This window comes from Amyelois transitella, chromosome 17 (assembly GCF_032362555.1).
Source record: "Amyelois transitella isolate CPQ chromosome 17, ilAmyTran1.1, whole genome shotgun sequence".
NCBI lineage: Eukaryota > Metazoa > Arthropoda > Insecta > Lepidoptera > Pyralidae > Amyelois > Amyelois transitella.
Window position 1 is genome coordinate 9,740,959 of NC_083520.1, and position 16,003 is coordinate 9,756,961.

The window sequence follows — 16,003 nt, forward strand, 5'->3', positions numbered from 1 at the left end:
TTTTTTTGTGTGACGAATTTATACACCCATTGTTTCGATTAAAACTACCAAATAGCAAAACAAAGTATTAATATGGCATCACTGTTACCGACATATGGGTAAGGCCGCCAAAATTGTCAATTTTTTGGGTGACTTTTTGTCGCATTTTGTCGAACTACCATTATGAAGAATATACTCCATAAATTGTAAAGTATACCTTAAATATATGTTTACCATCGAAGAGTAATATGATAGCCCCTACTGTTACTGTAATACCGTTGCAAAAATTCCAGATATAACTTGTTTGACGACAGTTTAAAATAAAAAAAGCGTCTTACTTTTGTGTTACATTTTTTTTTGTGTGACGAATTTATACACCCATTGTTTCGATTAAAACTACCAAATAGCAAAACAAAGTATTAATATGGCATCACTGTTACCGACATATAAATGTAAAAAAGGCAGCCATGTTATTTTGTCACAGGAGGCATTTTGAAAGTCCGTAACATAACTTGCTACGATTGAAAAAAAAATTAAAATTGTGATTTTGAAGGTAAGTAACAGAGATTTGTTTATTTTTGTACCGAATTTCTATGCAAAGTGTTTAAAAGTGTGCGTGGAATCGCTCATAAGCGTCTAATTGTAATAAATAACCAAGTTATAACCAAAAAATGTTTTAAATGTTTTACTTTTGTGTTGCTTTTGTATGACATATGTGTTACGCTTGTATTACTTCTGTGTTATTGTAACACAAATTTACGTGTTGCGTAACACAATAGATTTGTAAAGCCGCATTCACATTCTGTGAATTGAAAGTCGTTTAGTTTTAATATTGCTACCTACAATCTCCCGTTGAAATAATAATTATTGATGTTTGATTCCTCTCCGTCGTGCTTCTTCCAGCCATATAAATAGGCAAACAGAAAAAATATAAAAGTCATTGTTTTGGTTGTAGGTATTGCGTTATTTGAGAGCCCTAAAAAAATGTTTACCTATTCTATTTACTTTAAAAAAATATTCTCGAAATTTACAAACCGCGATGAGTTAATTTTACTGGTTTAATTTCACTGGTAATATCTGTGGTACACAAGTGATATAAAAGAACCAAATAAACGCGGGGTTTTTATATGTGGTTCAAATATGAATGACATTGTAATATGTACTAATGTTATTTACAATTTTGGTTGAAAATTACTTGTTATTGATCTTTGTCGCAATGAATCACATCTTTTCATTGCAGCCAAATCCCTGATGCACTTCAGTTGTAACAGCTGTAAGGAATCCGATTTCTCCTGTCTTTCAAATCACTTAAAAGCTATTTCTAGAGCTTCAAAATCTTCTGCGTGAGATGTTCCTTGACATTCATCCTCAGTGTCAGTCTCTTCTTTGAGATGAGAGCGGGAGTAAACATTCGGAGGCGCGTTTAAACTTGTCGCCACATGTCTAGTAGCGCGTTACTGGAGCCGTGACGCGAGTCCGGATAATCGGAATTTCGGATAATCGGGAATCTACAAGTTTTCCCTGCTAGTAGAAGTGGTATGTGCAGTACAACAGAAAGTTAGTTGTGTTCATAATATTTTTGAAATTAAAAATATTGGTAAAATTACCTACAAAAGTCTTTTATTCAAACCCTTTTTCATTACCTACTTCATTTTTACTACAGTTACTTACTTATATTCGTTAAGGTTATTTTAGTCACCAATCTGAAACGAACTTTACCCAAAATGTTCGTTGCTTTTGGGTTACATTTGTGCTATGGTAACTCAAAATGTCTTGTGTTACTTTTGTGATACAATTGACAATTTTCGCGGCCTGACCCATATACTAAACAAAATGATACACATACATATATATCGGATTTTTTCCTTCCGAAGTAGACAGAGACAACATCGAGTTGAATTTAACTTTATGCGAAAAGTTTTAGCTCATGGTTTTAACTTAATTTTAAAATGTATTTTTACACAAACACTCAAGTATCAAGATTGTTCACTTTTATTTCAGTACCTTAAAAAAATGTATTGAACGAATATCAAAGTTCGTGAATTGACCCCCCGTAAAATTTTATCTATTAGCGTCATCTTAAATACCATAAAAATATTATGGTAAAGATTATTCTGTCTTTGTTTATTTATTTATTTATTTATATAAACTTACATACATACATATCATCACGTCTATATCCCTTACGGGGTAGATAGAGCCAACAGTCTTGAAAAGACTGAAAGGCCACGTTCAGCTATATGGCTTAATGATAGAATTGAGATTCAAATAGTGAAAGGTTGCTAGCCTGTCGCCTAAAAAAGAAACAAACAATTAAGTTTTTATATAAACTTAATTGCACAAAATACAAATGTATAGCACAATTGGCGGACTTAATGCAAGAAGCATTACCTATCTACCAGGGTCTACATTTGGGTCTGACAGAGAACTTTATGTGGGGTTAAACTTAATAAATATATTTACACTTACACAAAAATATAAAATAAAATAATTATAATAAACATACATAAAAACTACAATAAATAAACAATATGCATAAATAAATAGGTGCAGCGATTACCGAAATGAGTCAAAAGGCTTATATGTTTAAACCCACGCGACTCAAGAGAAACCCTACCCGTGATTTACTGTTAATATATTTGTCCCTTAGTTTACTTCTCAAACATCTACAGAAGACATTTAGTCAACAACTTGGAACAATTGCAGTTAAACGATCTTACGACGACTTAAACGATCACTTTTAATTAATTACTTACAATGTTGTGCATAGTTTTGTCCGCACAATGTGAAATTACTATCTCCTTCCCCCAAAATCATGGCGTCCTCATCGCACACACCCGTTGTCCTATTTGGTTGACCCTAAAACAATAAACAATACATAGATACATACATATAATTACGTCTATATCCCTTGCGGGGTAGACAGAGCCAACAGTTTTATAAACACTGATAGGCCACGTTCAGCTATTTGGCTTTAAGACAGAATTGAGATTCAAATAGTGACAGGTTGGTAGCCCGTCGCCTAAAAAAGAATCCCAAGTATGTAAGCCTATTATCCCTTACAACAATAATCAATATATATACCTAGTGCCGTGTGGTTCCCAGCATCAATAGAAAAAAGAATAGGACCACTCTCTCTCTCTCCCATGGATGTCGTAAAAGGCGACTAAGGGGTAGGCTTATAAACTTGGGATTCTTCTTTTAGGCGATGGTCTAGCAACCTGTCACTATTTGAATCTCAATTCTATCTTAAAGCCAAATAGCTGAACGTGGCCTATTAGTCTTTACAAGACTGTTGGCTTTGTCTACCCCGCATGGGATATAGACGTGATATGTATGTATGTATACCTAATCACGTCTATAAGTTGAGGCTTCCAAGACTGCAATGAAAGGCCTCAGTCAGCTGCTTAATTATGGAATTGAGAATCAAATAGTGACAGGTTGCTAGCCAATCGCCTTAAGAAGAATCTCGAGTTTATAAGCGTTTCCCTTAGTCGTGTTTTGCTATATCCATGCAACAGAAATGGAGAGGTTGGGTATAATTGGCCCGGGTCTTGGATGTTTATCTATATAAGTATTTATTGTAAAATATAGTATCATTGAGTTAGTATCTCGTAACATAAGTCTCGAACTCACTTCGAGGCTAACTCAATCTGTGTAATTTATCCCGTATATATTTATTTATTTTATTTAGAGGTCCTGTTCTCAATTCAAGAGTCACAGGGCGGCCTCTAATAGCATGATACTATAAGAGGCCGCCGTGTGGTTCAAACAGAAACAATGGTATTTTCGAAAACAGTAAGCAGGCTAAAAAGAAGAAAACATTGATAACTTCTATTTTTTCAGAAAACCAGTGGACGAAAATGATGATATTATTGCCATAAGAAGTCCACTGTAACATATATGTAGACCTCCCCACAAGATATAATGCGAACATACATACATATGATCACGTGTATATCCCTGGCGGGGTAGACAGAGCCAACAGTCTTAAAAAGACTGATAGGCCACGTTCAGCTGTTTGGCTTAATGATACAATTGAGTTTCAAATATTGAAAGGTATCTAGCCCATCGCCTTAAGGATAACTGTCAAGTTTTTAAGCGTATCCCTTGGTCGCCTTTTACGACATCCATGGGAACGAGATAAAGTGGTATTATTCTTTTTTTTATTATTGCCGGGAACCACACGGCACAAAGAATGTGAACTGAGTAATTTTGTATCCCATTTTCCAACAGCTTTATAGGGAGGGGGATATTCAATCACCAGGAATATGAGAAGAGAAGATCTGTGTATGTACAACTTCTAAACACATATACATACATACATATAATCACGTCTATATCCCTTGCGGGGTAGACAGAGCCAACAGTCCTGAGCGGACTGATAGGCCACGTTCAGCTATTTGGCTTTAAGATAGAATTGAGATTCGAATAGTGACAAGCTAGCCTATCGCCTAAAAAAAAAGAATCTCAAGTTTGTAAGCCTATCCCTTAGTCGCCTTTTACGACATCCATGGGAAAGAGATGGAGTGGTCCTATTCTTTTTTGTATTGGTGCCGGGAACCACACGGCACTTCTAAACACTTACGATCGTAAACTGTATAAAGTCTATTCTAAGCTGCATGATCCCCGCGTGGGTCTTGTGTATAGTGACGTCACAGTCTCCCTTCTCGTTCCAGGCCTCCGGAAAACCAGGCGACATGAAGTACGTCAGATTGTTCTCGATCTTTCCACCGCATGTCACCTCGACTGAAATAGAAACATAGGTATGTATATATATAATGATTTCTATATCGGGGTAGATAGAGCCAACAATTTCAAAAGACTGAAAGGCCACGTTCAGCTGTTTGGCTTAATGATAGCATCAGAATAGAATAGATTTATTTTCAAAGTTGGATACAAGGTATCACATATGGATGTCACATCACTTAAATCTAATTATAACTACTATCGCTTCCAAATGATTTCTATATCCCTTGCGGGGTAAATAGAACCAACAGTCTTCAAAAGACTGAAAGACGACGTAGATGTAGTCTCTGCCTACCCCTCCGGGAAAGTGGCGTGATTTTATGAATGTATGTATCTGAAGCTTAATAACATCTTCGCCGACACATGTATATCTGTCTGTGCCGACCGCAGACGTACCGCAAAAACTCATCAGCTGACCGGTACCGGCAACGGTACCAGTAATTTGATGAGCCTCGTTCGTTACCGGTAGTTCAATTTCATATATGTCGATTGAATTTTGACCACGAGAGCTTTTTTTATATGAAGATAGCTGTCCCGGTAAACGTTGTTTTGCCATATAAATAATATTAAATGACGTTTGATCAGTTATCGACCGATGATGAAAAATGATTAAATTACTAAAATGGCTATAAAAAATAGAGGTTGGTGATAAAAATTTAGGGTTGTATGTAAGTATTTTTTAATACGGCATAAAGAAAAAAATTAAAACATTAAAAAAAATGTCTAGAAATTAAAAAAAAAAGTTAAGGGTGGACATCCCTTATCACTAAGGGGTATGAAAAATAGATGTTGGCCGATTCTCAGACCTACTCAATATGCTCACAAAATTTCATGAGAATCGGTCAAGCCATTCTGGAGGAGTACGTGACGAACATTCGAACGTCTTTCTGTGTAACAGGGTAGACAGAGCTAATAGTCATTCAAGTGTCGTAGATATACCTGGATGACTTAATGATGAATTCGACTTGCGAGCCCATCGCCTAAAAGAACCCCAAGTTTAAAAGCCTTGATTGGGTTAGTTGAGATTTAGTTTGGATATTAAGAATCTAGAGAATATTTATCTTCAATACCTATTTATATAATGAAAATGATAGTTTTTGAGTACTGTTATGTGTTTGTTAATCTTTCACACTAAAGCTAATAACTTAACTTTACATAAACACATAAATCAAGCCTCTTTCCCGGAGGAGTAGGCAGAGCCTACATCTTTCCACTTACCCTGCATAATTCTGTCGCTTCATCCACATTCATAACTCTATTCATGCAAGCTCGTCGACCTGACCTTTTGCTTAAACTTAATAACTGCTTTAACTACTTGAATCTTCTATATACATAAAACTCTTTAGGTACTGAGTGCCTGACTGACTAACCAAGCAACGCTCCAACCACTGGAGCTAGAAACTTGGAATTTAAGGGGCACACTAGGGATTTTCCAGAATTCCTACAAGACCAGATGTTAACGGGATTATTCATTTTACACGGTCATCTTCTAGGCTAATACCTAGAAGATTATAATGATAATTTACAATTAAAAGCGAAAGAAATAGGCGGAAGCTAGTTATTAATATAAAAAAGTGAACAATAATACCCGCAAAGCAATTCAACGCATATATTTTTTACATGCGCATTAAGCGGTCTTCCATAAGCCGCTTAAAGCCTTGCCATTAGGTAAGCCGTACGTATATTGTTAAAAAAAAAGAAAAACCTTTCGGAAAATTAAAAAAAAAACATTTTTAATCTTTAACAGTACAAAAATAAAGCCGATACGCTGATTAAAACCGTACAGCGGTTTACGGTCAGAAGTATTAATGAAAAGTTGTAAAAACATAAAAGCCGACCGCTTTCAGAGAAAAATAATTATTGTTTGAAAAAGTCTGGCCGACCGAATGCACAACGCGAATATTGAATTGTCAGCCACATGCGATTGTACAATAAAATACGACGTCAATTTACAAATACCTATAGTTCTCTTAAATCTAAATCGTGGACGAATGCACATTGTCTACATTAAAAAACATACATACATACATAATAATCACGCCTCTTTCCCGGAGGGAGGCAGAGACTACCTCTTTCCACTTGCAACGATCTCTGCATACTTCCTTCGCTTCATCCACATTCATAACTCTCTTCATGCAAGCTCGGCGGTTTCGGGTACTTTTGACCTGACCCTTTACCAGGACGTCCTTAATAAGAATATTTCGTCAAATACGACTTTATCCTTAACGGGGACAGAACCAGCTGTCTTGAAAAGACTGATAGTTCAGCTGTATGACTTAATCAAGTCTAGATAATGCCAGGCCGCAAGCCCAGGACAGTATCTCGTAACAGAATAGATTAAAGCGGCGTAACAAACTTCACTGCAGCGTTTTCACCGGACGTCAATTTACAAATATATACTAATTCTCTTCTCTCTCTTTCTCTTCTTAGCCTTCTTCTATCAGCATTCTGATGTAGGCCTCCTTCATCTCCTTCCATTCTTCTCTATTTTGGGCAGTAAGAGTCCAATTGCTGCCCGCCACCTGCTTGATGTCGTCTTTCCATCTCATTTGTGGCCTTCCCCTGGGTCGCTTTTGGTCCCAAGGTCTCCAGTCCAGCAATCTTTTGCACCAAGATTCAGACTTCCTGGCAATATGACCAGCCCACTCCCACTTGAGCTTCGCAACTCTTCTGCCGACATCCGTGACTTTGCTGCGCCGTCTTAGGTCCTTATTGGTCACACGGTCTTTCAGACAGACGCCTACAATTTTCCGCTCCATATGCCTTTGTGCCACCCCAAGCTTGTGTATCACTTCTTGGGTAGTCACCCAGGTTTCGGCGCCATATGTCAGGACGGGTAGTATGCACTGGTCGAAAATTTGGGCTTTTTGTCGTGACGTCAGGTTCATGTTAAAAACATATTCAAGCTTGGAGTAGGCTGCCCACCCCAGTCTTATTCGTCTGTCGATTTCGTTACACTGGTTCTCTTTGCCTATTTTAATTTCTTGACCCAAGTACACATACTTTTGGACTTGCTCAATTTCTCTCCCTCCTACTTCAATCCTGATGTTGTTTTGTTGTTCGGATGTCATAACTTTGGTCTTATCGAGGTTCATCTCCAGTCCTACTCGTAATGATGTGTTGTGTAGGTCCTCGATCATCGCTTGTAATTCAGTAGGGTTGTCAGCAAATAAGACTATGTCGTCCGCGAATCGAAGGTTGGTTAAACGTGCACCTGATATGGAAATACCTCGTTTTTGCCAATTCAGTTTTTTAAATACGTCCTCGACAACCAGCGTAAACAATTTAGGCGATAGGTTATCTCCCTGTCTTACTCCCCTTTTGATGTTAATAGGGTTTGTCATCTGCGGTATTGACACTTTCATTTTAGCGTTTTGGTAAACTCTGGCGATCAGCTGGTTGTATCTATGATCAACTCTTGCGTTCCTTAGCGAGTTATGTACGGCCCAAGTTTCCACGCTGTCGAACGCCTTTTTGTAGTCAATGAATGCCAACCACAGTGGCATTTGATACTCGGTAGTTTTCTCGATGAGGACTCTCATTGCCAGAATGTGCTATATTGTGCTGTATCCCGCTCTAAAGCCTGCTTGCTCGATTGGTTGGTAGAAGTCCAGTTTAGGTGTTATCCTGGTGGTGATAATCTTGGAGAAGAGCTTGTAGGTTTGTGATAGCAGACTTATGGGTCTATAATTATTTAAGTCCGTCTTGCATCCTTTCTTGTACAATATAATTACCACAGCGCTATTCCAACCTTCCGGTAGATCTCCTGAATGTAGGCATCTGTTGAAGAAAACTATTAGGGCATCCAAGAGTTTTTCTCCGCCTTCCTTGAGCATTTCGGGCAGTATCCCGTCTTCGCCACTCGCTTTTCCATTTTTAAGTTTGGAAAGAGCAAACATTACTTCCTCTTTCGTTATTTCAGGAATATCTTCTGATCCTACATTTCTAATAGTTAAGCGGTTGGTGTGGTCTGGTTCGTTAGTTTTTTGAGCGTAGAGGTTGGAGTAGTAGTGTTCTATCACCTTAAGCACTTGCAATCTGTCCACAATCAAGTTCCCATCTTTGTTTTTGAGTTTGGCGATAACTTGGCAGCCGGGCTCGAGTTGCTTCCTAAACACTTTTGGTCCCCTGTGTCGTTCTATTATGGCCCTTACTTTCCTTTCCTTGTACTCCCTGATGTCTTTCTCCACTTTTGATCGTACAAGTTTGCACAGGTCTTTGTACTTATTGCTATTATTGTACTTATTGCTATTCTAACTATACTAATTCACAATCTGTTAAATCTAAAGCGTGGACGAATGCATATTGTCTATATAAAAAAAATTGTGAATTAGTATAAAATAAATGAATTCCATACGAATATTATGTCAAATAGCATATCTATATATAATAAATCTGTAGAAGGATCAATTCTGTACATTGAAAATTTGAAAAAATAAATAGCAGGGGGTGTTAATGGATCGATACCAAACCCAAATACCTAGTACGTACGTAGTTTTAGATTTCATCGTAAATTGGTTTATTTAGGTTGGTATTTTATTTTCTTTGAAAAAATAGGTAAAGTAATTAGGTTATAAGGTAAATTAGGTTAGTTAGAAATAAACCATCCACGCGAAGACCGATATCTGCACGGACGGAGTCGCCGGCGGAAGCTAGTACCTAATAAGAGATAAGATAACACAAGTCTCGAACTGACTTCGAGGCTAAACTCAATCTCTGTAAATTTATTTTCATCAGGCAAAGCCAAAAAGAATTTCAAGTTTATATAGATAATTTTTACTCTGTAATAACATGTAAAACATATATTTAAGATAATTTCCATATCAAAGCATGTCCAAATACCTATGATAATACAGTACGAACATAAGGTATCAGAGGCCTGATATAATTGATAACATTGATTGTATAGCGTTGGTTAAACACATATTGACTTAGTCGGCCATTGTGACGCAGCTGTAGTGCGCTTGTCTGTGACACCGGAGGTCTCGGGTTCTAATCTCGGCCAGGGCATGATGAGAAATGAACTTTTTCTGATTGGCCTGGGTCTTGGATGTTTATCAATATAAGTATTTATTATTGGATATAGTATGGTTGAGTTAGTTGCGTAACACAAGTTTCGAACTTACTTCTAGACTAACTCAATCTGTGTAATTTGTCCCGTATATATTTTTATATATTTGGTCCTCATGTGCCGTGTGGTTCCCGGCACCATTACAAAAAAGAATAGGACCACTCCATCTCTGTCCCACGGATGTCGTAAAAGGCGACTAAGGGATAGGCTTATAAACTTGGGATTCCTCTTTTAAGCGATGGGCTAGCAACCTGTCACTATTTGAATCTCAATTCTATCACTAAACCATACAGCTGAGCGTGGCCTATCAGTCTTTTCAAGACTGGTGGCTCTGTCTGCCTAGCGGGGCAGGGATATTGACGTGATCATATGTATGTATGTACGTAGGTCCTTACGTATGAAATTAGCGTCATCTTGCTCTGGCCACTTTCATCACAAATTTCTTCGCTTTGGTTAGGAATTCCAAATTCAAATTTATATATATACTAGCTGTGCCCGCAACTTCGTCCGCGCGGAATAGTTATTTCGGGCATTATTGAAGCCCTTACTTAAAGATGAATAATTTTCCTCGTTTTTTTTTCACATTTTCCATTATTTCTTTGCTCCTTATAGTTGAAGCGTGTTGTTATACAGCCTATAGCCTGCCTAGATAAATGGTCTATTCAACGTAAAAATATTTTTTCAATTTGAACCAGTAGTTCCTGAGATTTGCGTTCAAACAAACAAACAAACTCTTCAGCTTTATAATATTAGTATAGATATAAAACATTGGTGCCCCGGCATGTGTTCATTATCTGGGTTTGTGTGACTTGTCCGTTATTAATATCGGTGCAAGGAATATCATATTGGAAATAAAGAATTACCTTAGGGCTTATGGGAGATAGATTTTCCATTTCATTTTCTTGTTGTAATATTTGAATCCGTGAAATCTTTACTTGCGCGATTTAGATTTTTCACTGTTTTTGACAGATAGCGTCGAGATTTTTTATTTTTGTGACTTTTGGCGTATAGATGTCGCCACACTATCATTAAGCCAAACAGCTGAACGTGGCCTATCAGTCTTTTCGAGACAGTTGGCTCTGTCTACCCCGCAAGGGATGTAAACGTGATTACATACGTATGTAACATCTTTTTTATAGATTAATTTTTCACCCGCATCGTAAGCTGTCACTGCAGAGTTTTGGAGATAAGGAGTGAAAAAAGTTAAAAAAAAAACCATTCGGTTAGCCGGGCGCAAAACCGCGATAAGGCATCGCGCGATGAAAAAGTTAATTCAACTCGAACTCCAGGAAAATGGAAAACTTGTCATCACGTCGCCGACGACCTTTTTTGTTACTGTACGCGTCGCTCGCTAGTGAACTAACTTTTGAATACTCAATACTCAATCATTTATTGCATCTCATGTGTTTACATAAATTGTACATATGATATAAAAAGTACATTAGTTCAAACATGAACCCTGTTAGGGCGCAGCAAATTAAATTAATCTAAAATTATACAAGTTTAACAAATTAATTTCCATTGAACGGGGTTCGCTCTCGTGAGATTGTTAGAATTTTTGACAGATTTTAATTTATACAGCATGTTATTATTGTCGTGTGGTTCCCGGCACCAGTACAAAAAAGAATAGGACCACTCCATCTCTTTCCCATGGATGTCGTAAAAGGCGATTAAAGGATAGGCTTACAAACTTGGGATTCTTTTTTTAGGCGATGGGCTAGCAACCTGTCGCTATTTGAATCTCAATCTGTCATTAAGCCAAATAGCTGAACGTGGCCATTCAGTCATTTCAAGACTGTTGGCTCTGTCTACCCCACAAGGGATAGGCATAGACGCGACGATATGTATGTATGTTTATATGTATTTTATTATATTGAAAAGACTGAAAGGCTGCATTCAGCTGTATCACTTCATGATGGTATTGAGATTCAAATAGTGACAGGTTGCTTGCCCATCGCCTACAAGAGGAATCCCAAGTTTATAAGCCTATCCCTTCATCGCCTTTTACGACATCCGTGACAAAGATATAGAGCCGGAAACCAGACGGCACTAACAAAAACCCAGGCCAATCATATAAAGTTCTTTAATCATCATGCCTTGACCGGAATTCGAACCCGGGACCTCCGGTGTCACAGACAAGCGCACTACCGCTGCGCCACAGAGGCCGTCAGACCATTGACAACGTTCCTGACATAATTTATGTCAATATAGTAACAGACAGCGATATTACATTCGCTAACTCAAATTGACGTACCTTTATATCCAATGAAGTTGAGTTTGATTGACAGACAAAAATATGTCGAATTATTATTATATGAATTCGCAGATACATATTTTCTCGATGAAATTTTGGGCTTTTACGATATTCACGATGAAACAGATGGAGTGGTCTTATTTTTAAATTCCTAAAACCGTACGGTACTAAAATAATATGTCAAGAAACAATTCAATTTGTCTGTTTTAGAATGTAAGACTATAACACATAAAATGGAAGCCAAGTTAGTATTACTTGGATATTTTTAAGATAATTCACGAAGTTTTTAACAGGAAATCCCGATGGACATATTCGATTTCGATGTTACAAGGAAAGACGTCTCAATATTATACTTACTTATTGAGTAAGTACTTTCGACATCATGTTGTCTTTATATATCTCAATGGTATCTTTATTTATCAAATACATACTTTCGCTAAGAAAATATATTTCAGAAGCCACTAGAACATATATACTTATAAAATCATTTTTCAATAGTGCCGTGTGGTACCCGGCACCATTTTTAAAAAAGAATAGGACCACTCCATCTCGTTCCCATGGATTTCGTAAAAGGCGACTAAGGGAAAAGCTGATAAACTAAGGATTGGCTAGCAACCTGTCACTACTTGAATCTTAATTCCATCATAACTACACTAAGCTGAACGTGGACTTTCAGTTTTTGAAGTCTGTCGGCCCTGTCTAACCCGCACGGGATATAGACGTGACTATAATATATATAGATGAATAATTAACGTTAATTATCTGCCTGACACTGTCATTATTTGAGTTTTCTCATCGTTTTAACTTTAACATAACGATGTACATTTGAAGCACACATTACCAATGAATTATGAACACTAAACCCAGATTGACGGACAGACAGCCCGATAAACAAAACAATGCAGCTTTCCGATGAAAGTGGGTTGGTTTGGAGATAAATCCCTATATATTATGATTTCTATTCGAATGACAATGCTTATCTGCAGTTTGAGATTTCTAAATATCAATGTCAGTCAAGGTTCCCAGCAGTGCCGTGTGGTTCCCGGCACTAATAAAAGAATAGGACCACTCCATCTCTTTCCCATGGATGTCGCAAAAGGCGACTAAGGGATATGCTTACAAACTTGGGATTCTTATTTAGGCGATGGGCTAGCAACCTGTCACTATTTGAATCTCAATTCTATCATTCAGCCAAATAGCTGAACGTGGCCATTCAGTCTTCTCAAGACTGTTAGCTTTGTATACCCCGCAAGGGATATAGACGTGACCATATGTATGTATGTATGTAAGATTTTTGAAAGTACCAATGGGCTAGCTACCTGTGAATGTCTGAATCTCAGATAGAGAGACGTGATTTTACGAATGTGTAGGTATTTCTAAGCCATCCAGATGAATGTGGCCTAAGCATTTTTTCAAAACTATTGGCTCTAGATGCATACATACATACTGTCACGTCTATTATCCCTTGCGGAGTAGACAGAGCCAACAGTCTTGAAAAGACTGATAGGCCACGTTCAGCTTAATGGTAAAAATCAGATTCAAATAGTAACAGATTGCTTGTTATTTCCATAAAGTACAATCCCAAGTTTATAAGCCCATCCCTTAGTCGCCTTTAACGACATACATGGGAAAGAGATGGAGTGGCCCTATTCTCTTTTCTGTTGGTGCCGGTAACCACACGGCACATTTACGACATAAAATATTTAAGGAAAACTTTTTACAGAGATACGACATTTGATAAGAAATGGGCCGAAAAGATAATGGATAGACATGTTTAGGAGAAAAAAGGGGACATGAAAGTACATAATGTATAAATAGACGTGATTATATGTATGTATGTATGTTTGTGCCGTGTGGTTCCCGGCACCAATAGTAAAAAAAGAGTGGACCTCTCCATCTCTTTCCCATGGATGTCGTAAAAGGTGACTTAGGGATAGGCTTATAAACTGACACACAGCATTCGATCTGACCATTTAATAGTTATTTTGGGCATCATTGAAGCCTTAATTTTACCCGTTTTTTTTTCATTTTACATTATTTCTTTGCTCCTTATAATTGCAGCGTGATGTTATATAGCCTAAAGCCTTCCTCGGTAAATGTTCAATTCGACGCCAAAAAGAATTTTTCAATTCGAACCAGTAGTTCCTGAGATTAGCGCGTTCAAACAAACAAAGAAACAAACTCTTCAGCTTTATAATATTAGTATAGATATCGACCTGACCTTTTATCGTACATATGAACATACAAACAAAATAATGTCATTTCCATTCCAATATCATGGACCATAAGCCAACATTTCGTCTCGTCTCTCAGACATTTTATGAGAAATATATCACAAAGGGCGGACAGACAAGATTACATACTAATATAACTTATTATATTTGTTGAATGACAGAAGCAAATATAACCTACATTTCTTTGGATGAACTGAACAGGATTATAAGTCAACTAGCGACCGGAATAGGACCACTCCATCCCTTTCCCATGGATGTCGTAAAAGGCGGCTAAGGGATAGGCTTGCGAACTTAGGATTATTTTTTAGGCGATGAGCTAGCAACCTGTCACTATTTGAATCTCAATTCTATCATTAAGTAAAATAGCTGAACGTAGCCATTCAGTCTTTTCAAGGCTGTTGGCTCTGTCTACCCCGCAAGGGATATAGACGTGACCATATGTATGTATGTACGTATGTAGCGACCTGCCCCGGCTTTGGACGGGTGCAAACCTGATACCGAAATATATTACAGAATATCTTTGTATTCTCGTTAAAAGCATTTGTCTTTTACATTTTTACTTATTTATTTTCACAAGTCCAAAATAGGGAGAAGCCTGTATCTTTCCTTTTAAAATCTACCATATCTTCAAAAATATTCATTTACATAACATGCTGTAAAGGGCAATTACATACATACATACAATCACGTCTATATCCATTGCTGGGTAGACAGAGCCAACAGACTTGAAAATACTAATAGGCCACGTTCAGCTGTATGGTTTACTGATCGAATTGAGATTCATATAAAGTCACAGTTGACAGTTGCTAGCTCGTCGCCTAAAAGAAGAACACCAAGTTTATAACCCTTAGTCGCTTTTTACGAAACCCATGAAAAAGACCGGAATTATAAAGTGCCTAAATTCAGGCAGCACTAGATAATGATGAAGGATTTAATGAAATACATACATACCCGTCACTATTTGAATCTCAATCCTATCTTAAAGCCAAATAGCTGAACGTGGCCATTCAGTCTTTTCAAGACTGTTGGCTCTGTCTACCCCGCAAGGGATATAGACGTGACCATATGTATGTAATTTCATAACTTACACAACAAACGGCCAGACCGTGAGCGCGATATAGACGTGATTATATGTATGTATGTATACATACATACATACTACTCTGTCAAGAAAGTAGCAGGAAAAGATCAATAATACACAAACTGTTTGTTATTCATCCAAATTTATTTTATCACCTTCAAAATATGCTCCTTTAGAAACGATACACTTACGCCAACGAATAATCCAATCATCAAAACATTTTTTAAACGCTGTTTCCGGAATTGAGGTCAGTTCTCGCCGCGAATTCTCTTTTATGTCTTCTACCGATTGAAAACGGGTGCCACGAAGTGGTAATTTGAGTTTAGGAAAAAGAAAAAAGTCGGCTGGAGCCATATCTGGTGAATATGGTGGTTGCTCGATGGTATTTGTTGAGTGTTTGGTTAAAAATTCGTTCACAATGATGGCCTTGTGCGAAGGTGCATTATCATGGTGCAAAATCCAAGAATTTTCTTTCCACAAATCTGGCCTTTTTCGTCGGATTTGCTCTCTTAAACGCCGCATAACACTCAAATAATATTCCTTATTTACCGTTTGACCTTCCGGCAAGAATTCCGAGTGCACAACACCGCGATAGTCAAAGAAAACAGTCAACATGACTTTGACTTTTGAACGAC

At 37.4% G+C, this 16,003-nt stretch overlaps 1 protein-coding gene across 1 annotated transcript in view; it reads right to left on the minus strand.

Moving 5' to 3' along the window:
- LOC106137780 (uncharacterized) overlaps positions 1 to 16,003 on the minus strand; it is a 48,654-nt gene that overhangs the window by 6,439 nt on the left and 26,212 nt on the right. Inside the window, exons 3-4 of the mRNA XM_060949014.1 lie at positions 4,568 to 4,728; positions 2,736 to 2,838 (exon numbers count right to left, since the gene is read on the minus strand). Coding sequence (XP_060804997.1) covers positions 2,736 to 2,838; positions 4,568 to 4,728 — 264 coding nt within the window. The remainder of the gene's footprint in view (positions 1 to 2,735; positions 2,839 to 4,567; positions 4,729 to 16,003) is intronic.